We start from the raw sequence: 9,887 nt of genomic DNA, 5'->3' as shown, positions 1-9,887 counted from the left end.
TTTTGAGGCATTTGTTTGAACTTGAGCAGATAGGATGTGTCTATACAGTAGAATTCTTTATGCTACTACCATCAACAGTTGTATCATCAATGACGATAAGTGAGCCAGTACCTTCAGCAGCCATACATGCCCAGGCCATAACACCACCACCACCGTGTTTCACAGATGAGGCGGTATGCTTTGGATCTTGGGCAGTTCCTTCTCTCCTCCAAACTTTGCTCTTGCCATCACTCTGATATAAGTTAATCTTCGTCTCATCTGTCCACAAGACCTTTTTCCAGAACTGTGGTTGCTCTTTTAAGTACTTCTTGGCAAACTGTAACCCGGCCATTCTATTTTTGTGGCTGACCAGTGGTTTGCATCTTGCAGTGTTGCCTCTGTATTTCTGTTCATGAAGTCTTCTGCGGACAGTGGTCATTGTCAAATCCACACCTGACTCCTGAAGAGTGTTTCTGATCTGTGGGATAGGTGTTTGTGGGGTTTTCTTTATTATAGAGAGAATTCTTCTGTCATCAGCTGTGGAGGTCTTCCTTGACCTGCCAGTCCCTTTGTGATTAGGAATCTCACCAGTGCTCTCTTTCTTCTTAATTTTGTTTCAAACAGTTGATTTTGGTAAGCCGAATGTTTAGCTGATGTCTCTAACAATTTTATTCTTGTTTCTCAGCCTCCTAATGGCTTCTTAGACTTTCATTGGCACAACTTTGGTCCTCATATTGATAAACAGTAATAAAAGTTTCCAAAGGTGATGGAAAGGCTGGAGGAAAGACTAGGTACTGAGAGCTCTCCTATACCTGCATTAAGGAGGCAATTAAACACACCTGAGCAATTACAAGCACCTGTGAAGCCATGTGTCCCAAACATTATGGTGCCTTGAAATGGGGGACTATGTATAAATACAGCTGTAATTTCTACATGGTGAATCCAAAATGTATACAAATGGCCTTTAATAAAATCTGACAATGTGCACTTTAACCACATGTGATTTTTTAAATTACAAATCTCAAATTGTGGAGTACAGAGGCAAATAAATAAATGATGAATCTTTGTCCCGAACATTATGGAGGGCACTGTATGCAATAAAAACACTAATTATCGGAATCAGTAATCTGTAAAATTACTGGGCTGCTTTCATTTGTGAATACTGAGATTACATAAAATAAGCATCAGCAAGCTCTCAATGCTTGACAAAACTAGAAACTACAATCATGTGCACTCTGTAAGCTCATTCAAAGCATAAGCACTCTACAATCTGATCAAAATTATTTAATAACTAAAGATAAAATTACAGTCAATAACAAACAAGCTGACAAATGTTAGGATTTTGCATTGAATATAAGTCAGGCAGTCATGTTGCAGCTTTATAGAACTGTGGTGAGGCCACATTGGGAATATTGTGCACAGACGCAAAATGCAGGTGCAACTCAACGGGTCAGGCAGCTTCTCTAGAGAAAAGGAATAGGTGACGTTTCAGGTCGAGACTCTTCTTCAGACCGAGAGTCAGGAGAGAGGGAAGCTAGAGGTATGGAAAGTTTCAGAACAAATCATAGGAGTTCAGGTTGAACCATTACCAAAAGGATTTGGGGAGTTTGCAGAAGATGTCATCTATTCCTTGCAAACGAAAGAAAAAACACAATGAAAAAGATATTCAATTTTGGGACTAATGGAATATCAAAGATTTAATAACAATTTCTGGTACAGAGTAATGGGAAACAATAATGTGGGTACAAACTACACCAAGTGCAACAGGATGGTCCATTCATTGCCATTTGCCAAATTCAGCCAAAGCAACTGTTGCAGGCGCAACATGTTTTTGCGCTGAGCAGGCAAAGCTGTTGTTTTTGACATATACAGAATGATTTAAATCAAAGATTCAAATAACCAGCAGCCCCATTAACAAAGTGCAAATGTTATATTATGCCACTGATTCTTGGTCGTATACCTGAAGGGCTCATTCAAGGAAACGCACCGTCCTACTTGTCAGTAGTCCGATAATGTAGTTTAAAAACGTGGCAGCTTTCCTCTGCTTCACAGTTGTTTTTCTTTGTGAGCTGCTCACTACTTCCACTCGTTGGTTTGGGCAACACTCAAATTATACCATCCAGAACATAACCTCTTGCTGTACTCCTTCATCAGGATACGTTTTTAAGCTACACACATGAAGATTTTTATCTTTTTCAGCACCACCCTATGGGAATGATTCACAATTTAACTAGCGAGCGATCTCTCCTCAAAATGTCTATTGCAGAGAAGATTGAACTTGATATGGTGCCTCACAACGAAGTTAAACTTTAATGTGTCTTCCTGTATAAAACGACAGGAGACGACTTTGAAAACAATGGGCATCCAGACAAAAGAAAGCCGAATGTTTGAGTTATATAACAAGATTTTATTCAATATTCTAGCATTTAGCTTATCATGACATGACATGCACTGCAACTATTAAAATAGAACAAAAAGGCATTTTCCCTTCACATACAATGCAAACGCGCGATGTATGGAGAAAGAAACTTTCATGGATGCCCTTGTACACAGCAACCTAGCTGATTCACCTGCCTCTTTGCTGGAGGGGAAAACAGACTTCACAGGCTTGAATAAATGTTTCACCTAACACTACAAAGTCGCATAAAGGTAAAATCATGGTGTTGGCTGCCAAATAATTTTTTACATTAGTGGCATGATTTTACTGGATAGATTTACACAAACAATTAAACTAAATATGTAAACTGTTATGCATCTAACTTTTAATGGATTTTGAATTGCACAATATAAACATTCACTCTGCTCTACAATGGCTTATAGAAAACGCAAAGTCTAATATAAATACAAAACCTGGGTCAAATAATTTAATCACAGTATGCCACAATGAAAGAATAACAAACACACTGGACAGTAAATTCTTTCCAGCCAAATACAGTCCCAAATAGTGGAAAAAGATTATTCAGACTAGTAGACTATGAAGCAGTCATTGGTAGTGTAAACCTTTTGAAACAGAATAATACACAGATGTGATAAAGGCTTTGTTGTACTCTGCATTTTAAGTTACAATCCCTTTTGCATTATCAAATGGCTTATATTATGTCTATGCAGGCAAGATGAGGTTCTTGGTGTACGCTGAACCATGTTATTGTAAATAGGTGGTACTAACACACCATTTAATGTCAAATTTTGCAAAATGAATTAAAGGAAAAATGTTTCCTGAAGTTTTTGATAATGCCTTTTAATGTGGTTTTCCTACCACATAACTCACTTTTAACTTTACATTTTATTTTTCATTCAACTATTTTCCCGGGTAAAGTGATTCAGGAGGAAAAACAACTGAGCCTGCAACAGTGTGAAAGGTTAGTGCCTATTAAATCTAAGGGAATGAATGGCAGACAGTGCATACTGCAAAGTTGGATGAATAAAAGCTTTTCCTCATTTCCATTCCTATCCCATGCTAATTGAAGTCAAGGCAAATCAACTCCAATTAAGGCAAGGACCTCATGGGAAAAGATGAAGGTGAAAAAGTAAACACAAAGATCTGCAAATACATCTCCCATTTTCCCATACGTATCCATTGAGCGATTGATGACATCAGCTGGAATTCCAGACAGAAGTAGTGCTGCAGTCAATACTGTTGTCTTCACCTTCTTCTCACTCTACAAAAGAAGCAGATTGACATTGATCAGTGCCTTTTCCCTAGCGTTCAATCAAGCTTCTAACGGCAAGCTGAAAAATGGCCCAGCTGATCTGATCTTAGTTGAGGTGCCACCAATAGTGAAGGGAATGGCAGCATTAAAACCACACACAGACTATTAATCCACAGTATAAGAAAATAACTGCAGATGCTGGTACAAATCGAAGGTATTTATTCACAAAATGCTGGAGTAACTCAGCAGGTCAGGCAGCATCTCGGGAGGGAAGGAATGGGCGACGTTTCGGGTCGAGACCCTTCTTCAGTCTGATGAAGGGTCTCGACCATAACGTCGCCCATTCCTTCTCTCCCGAGATGCTGCCTGACCTGCTGAGTTACTCCAGCATTTTGTGAATTAATCCACAGTATCATCCACCACAGTGTCAAAGTAATAATAGGATGATGCTCACTCATGGGAATGCTGTGCAAGTTTTAAAAAAATGATTCAAAGAGTTATATATATTTTTTAATCAGTAGCTTTCAAAGTTAACGTCCGTGCATGAGTAACATTTGACACATAAATGAGGGAGCTGTAAAGCAGCCACATTATTCACTCACTGACACACAATAGTGGATTATTATTAATGTCTCTAGTGATTCTTTTCAGGGTTATTTTCATTTTTTCACCAACACAAAAGGTGGCACAGAGCACTTAATTATGCAAAAGATGCTACTCAACGATCTCAAGAATCATCTTTAAATCAATTTTAACCAAAGAGTTTCAAAAATTTGTAATGCATATTATAACATTATGTTTTCAAGAAATCAAAGGATACAAATCCATCCTGGGTTACTGCCAGCAAGATGCTTTAAATATAATTGGGTAATAAATGAGAACACATAAGTTGCACATTATCCATTTATTGTATTTATTTCTGCGTCGAATTGGAAGTTGGAACTCTGTCCAATCTGAAATCTATCTCATTACTTTTTATAATATAATGTACTAATGGTTTCATTTTTTAAAATGCTTTATACTAAATTCAGGTCATGCATAAAGTTATAGTCTAAGAATTATATCTTACCTTAGGAAAGTACTTTGATAAGCCAATATATGCAAGTTGAAGAGTCAGAAAGGGGGCAAAAATGGCCTGGAAAATATTTTTAAGAAAGGATTAGTTAGGGAAAAGACAGCGGTCTGGAGCTAAATTGAATGGCTTTATAAACGGCCAACACTACTGCATTTGCATCTGTTCCAATTCCTAAATTCAAGTGCAAATGAATGTTGCATTATAAATTGTAAGATTTCAGAAACATTGGCTCTGATTTTGCAGTTTGCAAAACTGCTGCTAGCAACCATTGTCATGTTTATTCCAATGCACACATTTACAACATGCCAAGAGACCATGCTGTTTTTTGGATAGCATGCAACAAAAAAGCTTTTCACTGTACCGCGTACACGTGACAATAGTAATAAACTAAACTATGTCACCAGTCAGAAATTTTCAGCAGTTCTTTGGAGAAGACTGCAAAACTTTCGAAGAGTGCTAGACCATTTGAACAACTTTAGGATTAAATCATGTGCAAAAATTCTAATGCTGTCCCCACTTTCAGAATGCCATGCCAGCACACACCGTAGTTTTAAGGATGGTAAAACTACCGATAAAATGTCAAAAAACTACATCTACACAACAAGTTTCAATTTGAAATACACTTCATTTTCATCATTTCAAATACATCATTTTCCAGATGTAACATGCACAAATACTGATCCAGGTGTTTATATACACCCCTGGCATTCCCCAAAAATGATGAGAGGTAGGGACTATTGTGGTGCGAAGGTGCACAATGCTCCATGCACACTGGCTCAGTATAAATGAATAAGTAAAACAAGAAGGCTGAACTTCAGCAGTTATCTAGGGAACAGGGGAAGGAAAACGTATTGCAGGTGAACAGTGTCTTGATCAAATTCCCTCTGAAAAACTGCATTCAGTCTCGTCTTTCGTCATGAGAATATTTTGGGCTCTGCAATTAAGAATGCAGAGTGGTGTTTTAAGTTAAAGGGTTAATTACAAGGACAAGTTGTGCAACCGCTGACTTTATTCCTTAAAATTAAAGCAACTGGGGTCCTGTACTAACAAGCAATTACAAAACTTATGCTTCACTGCCTCACTGAAAACTTACTTTCCTTACTTTTTCCACAAATTATATACACGTATCCGCCCGCAAATGTGATCTTTAATTTACTGTTTTAGAGATACAGGTAAAGATACAGCATGGAAACAGGCCCTTCGGCCCATCGAGTCCAGGCTGCACGTCTTTGGAATGTGGGAGGAAACCCGAGCAATTGGAGAAACCCCAAGTGGTCACAGGGAGAACGTGCAAACTCCAAACAGAGGAACAACACTGCTTTGCAAACATATATCAAAAATAAACACAAAGTACTGGAGCAACTCAGCTGGTCAAGGAGCATCTCTGTAGAAAATGGACAGATGATATTTCGGTTCTGGACCCTTCTTCAAACTCGAAAATCTAGAATGTTCTCAACCAACCTTCAGACAATGCCAGCAGCAGCTCAGTTTGCACAAATTGGCAGGTGATGTTTCGAGTCAGGACCATTCTTCATCCTGAAGAAGTGTTGCAACCTGAAAAGTCCTCTGACCATCTCCCTGATGAAGGGACTCGACCTGGAACATCACCTATCCATGTCCTCCAGAGATGCTGCCTGACCCGCTGAGTTACTCCAAGTGTCAACCGAGTAAACTAGTTTTCAGGCTCCCATAACTTCTTCCCGATGGCAGTTTCTTGTGTCTAAATCTCAAAAATATACTGGTACCCTTTTAAAAAATATGATAGTTTACACATGAAACCAGGTGCAATACTCACCAGATATTTGCACACAAAGATTCTAACCACCAAGGCTAGAAGAGCACTACTGACTAAGCGGAAGATCCGGAATGTGCCAAACTCCTCGGCTTCACTTCCATTCTCCTGACCGGGCTTCTCGCTCATCAGCTGATTCCGAAGCTTCATTGCTTCATCGAATCGTGATATATACTGCTCAAAGCTGCTGCGAGGAGCCCGCTTAACCTGCTCCAGCGGCACATCTTGTTTACTTAGGTCCCGACTTCCTGGGTCTAAATCATTGTCAGCCTCAATACTTTTAAATGAGTCTTTTCCGTCTGCAGGGTCGAGCCCTTGGTTCTCTGTTCCATTAGTGTAATAAAGGGATGTTGCTGAACCATCAGTCTCATCTGGAATTCCTGGGGTTCCTTTGGAAAAGCTCGAAGTAAGCAGAGATTCTGTTTTCTCCAGTTCATACGGTGGAAGGGAATCTGCATGGTTCCCCTCTTCTACATACAAAGGAAACTAAGATAGATTACATTGACCTTTCAAGTGAGCACGATTAATAAACATTTAAAATATGAGTAAAAAAACCACCAAGACTATTTTTTTTACATTAGATCGTTACAAGGTTGCTTCCAATTCTAAACCCTCTAATTTTCACATCAATAACATGCTGAATCTGATAAATAGCTCCTGGAAGTCCATAACATGAATACTACATTTGTGTTTTTATTACAGAACTGCTAGTCACATTTCTGTACAAGGTTCATATTTAGTGCATTTTCTTTATTGGCAAGACCGGGATATTACAAAATTTAATATATCTACATTTCACTCCTTTCCTAAGCATCTACAATACAAATATTCAAGTGCTGAATCAGTAATAGGGAAAAAAAAAGTAAAGTATGATGCCAGCAAAAACAAAACAGTTGTAGCCATATTTGTTTCATTCAATATAATTATTTGTCATGCACAAGCAAGAATAAAATTGTTGTCACACCTAGATTTATCCAAAGGAGGCACCTCAAAGAAGGACTTGATAAACAATACAAGTGAAAGATTACAAAGTGACAAGTAAGAAGTGGTCCATGCTGTCTGGCATATAGGCAATGTGTTTTTCATCACCTTTGCTATTCCAAGAGTGTTGTTAGCATCCAGAAGTCAATCAGACATTTAAATACAGGAAGGCAATCGCTTTACTGGAATTGCAAAGTCATTTGTGCAATGGAGTCAGCCAGACAACTATCCTGAATATTAATAATTTATTTTTATCGCAGGATGATATCATCCCTCATTACTGTGATCAATTGGGAGTTCACAACTAAAATTTGGAATAAAATATTTTTTTTATAAGACAGCGTTTTTTTTTTCATTTGTCAATTTCCAAAGTCTCTAGTGGTTCTCAAGCTCCCATTTGGAATCGCATCTAACCCATTCGGCCAGCATAGTGCAAATAGCGTTCCCTAATTCATCCCTCGTGTTTAGTGCACTTTATGTTGTGGAACACAAGTTATAGCAGAACTACTGCACTGCAATTAAGTAAAATTACAAATATTCAAACTGCAAGCATCAAGAGTTAAAGCACTGTAAGAAAATAACTGCAGATGCTGGTACAAATCGAAGGTATTTATTCACAAAATGCTGGAGTAACTCAGCAGGTCAGGCAGCATCTCAGGAGAGAAGGAATGGGTGATGTTTCGGGTCGAGACTTCTGCAAGATAGTTCCATGAACAGCCTCATTTACAAATTCAAAAGGTAATTGCTCTATTTGGAAATGTGTCAAAAATAGCGAATTTCAACTAACAATAGATTTCTAGCTATATATTGGCTCTGCACAAAACAACTTCCACACTCCCCAATGTATGATAACAGTGAAGAATTTTAAAAAAAAAGATTATCATAAATTTATAAATTATGGTATTGTTAAAGTGCATTTTATACTTGATTGATTGAAAGATGAAAAAATTTAGATGAAAAGGATAGCCTCGACTGAACATGTGTAATCCATTAAGGAACAGGCAATCAGAATTTAAATTAAGGGATCATCTTCTATTGATCCCATCCTCTCACTCAATGATATATTCCTATTTCCTTTGTGTTCTCAGGTTATGGATAAAGTGATCTAGCTGCACACGGATTTCACGTAACCAGATAAGAAATTGCAAATGTGAACAAGTTCTCGGTATGCTTGATTTTTCTTTCAGTGAGACTCTAACCGTCCCTCCAGTTTTGTCTTGGTCTGGCAGGGGGTACAAAAACCAATGCTTCACCAAATGGCATGAAGTCCAATGTTCCTGACGGGCTGCACCCTCTGCTGCGCGGTAATGGCATCTGCATGCAGAGAGTAGGTGTATTTTACTGTTTGCTGCGCTGCAGGTTTGCTGCTGACTGGCACATTGGTTGAGCCTGCTATTGTGTGCTGGTGAGCCTGTTGCCAATGGGGGGGGGGCATTGCCAGGGGGCCGTTCCCAAGGGGGCCCATTGCCATGGGGCTCGCTGCCAGGAGGGTCGTGGCAATGCTGGGGGCGTTGCCAAGGGGTGCCGTTGGCACGGTACCCGTTGCCAAGGTGCCCGTTACCAGGGGCCCCATTACCAAGGGGGCCGTTGCCATGGTGCCCGTTACCAGGGGCTCCACTGCCGGGGGGGGGCGCTGGCATGGGGGGGGGGGGCGGCGTTTCCATTGTACCCGTTGCCAAGGAGCGCGTTACCAGGGGCCCCATTGTGGGGCCCGCTGCCGGGGGGGGGGCGTTGCCATGGCACCCGTTGCCAAGGAGCGCGTTACCAGGGGCCCCATCGTCAAGCAAGGACCCAGGTGCCAGGGCAGGGACCAGCATCAGGCCTCACGCCCTACTCCCACCCACCCATTCACACTCACCCGCCCCGTTCTTGCTGAAACCCATTATTCGGTTCAGCCGATCCTCCGAGTTGAGGAGCAGCTTCCTCCGGCGGAGCTCGGCTCGTCTCCGCGCCGAACTCATCTTCTTCTGATCGCCGCCGCCACCGCCGCCGATCTCCATTGCCGCCGGCCGGATGTGCGGCGCCGCCCGCCTGCCCGCCTTCCGGCGCGTAGTGGTGACGTCACCGGGCGCCCTGGTGATGGGGAAAAGATGCTTTTTGTCTGCAAATCACCTGCCTCCACCCAATGTGGAGAATGCTATCAGCTTTGCTCTTTTGTGTACATTTTTCATTTTTGTGTACATTTTTCGTAATCTAATCATTCATTAATCAAGTTATTTATTATTAATAACAATGATTATTAGATAATCACTATTAAATAATTTAATAATGTTATTTCAATGGTTTCTTTATTGTCTGCTTCAAAATCCTCTGCATCAGAAAGCAGTGGAGGCCGATTCACTGAATGCATTCAAAAGAGAGTTAGATAAAGCTCTCAGGGCTAGCGGAATCAAGGGATATGAGAGGGCAA

The 9,887-nt window shown here is 40.3% G+C and overlaps 1 protein-coding gene across 1 annotated transcript; it reads right to left on the bottom strand.

The window, feature by feature from the left end:
• Positions 1-1,305: 1,305 nt before the first annotated feature.
• camlg (calcium modulating ligand) lies at positions 1,306-9,531 on the bottom strand. Its single transcript, XM_078411392.1, has 4 exons — positions 9,336-9,531; positions 6,500-6,966; positions 4,699-4,764; positions 1,306-3,638 (listed from the first exon to the last, which is right to left on the bottom strand). The coding sequence occupies exons 1-4, from the start codon at positions 9,475-9,477 to the stop codon at positions 3,447-3,449; spliced, it is 867 nt and encodes a 288-aa protein (XP_078267518.1). The 5' UTR covers positions 9,478-9,531; the 3' UTR covers positions 1,306-3,446.
• Positions 9,532-9,887: the final 356 nt, after the last annotated feature.

The sequence above is a fragment of the Rhinoraja longicauda genome, chromosome 14 (genome assembly GCF_053455715.1).
Source record: "Rhinoraja longicauda isolate Sanriku21f chromosome 14, sRhiLon1.1, whole genome shotgun sequence".
Classification (NCBI taxonomy): domain Eukaryota; kingdom Metazoa; phylum Chordata; class Chondrichthyes; order Rajiformes; family Arhynchobatidae; genus Rhinoraja; species Rhinoraja longicauda.
Note: the sequence above shows the minus strand (reverse complement) of the source record. Positions and strands in the feature narration are given on the sequence as shown.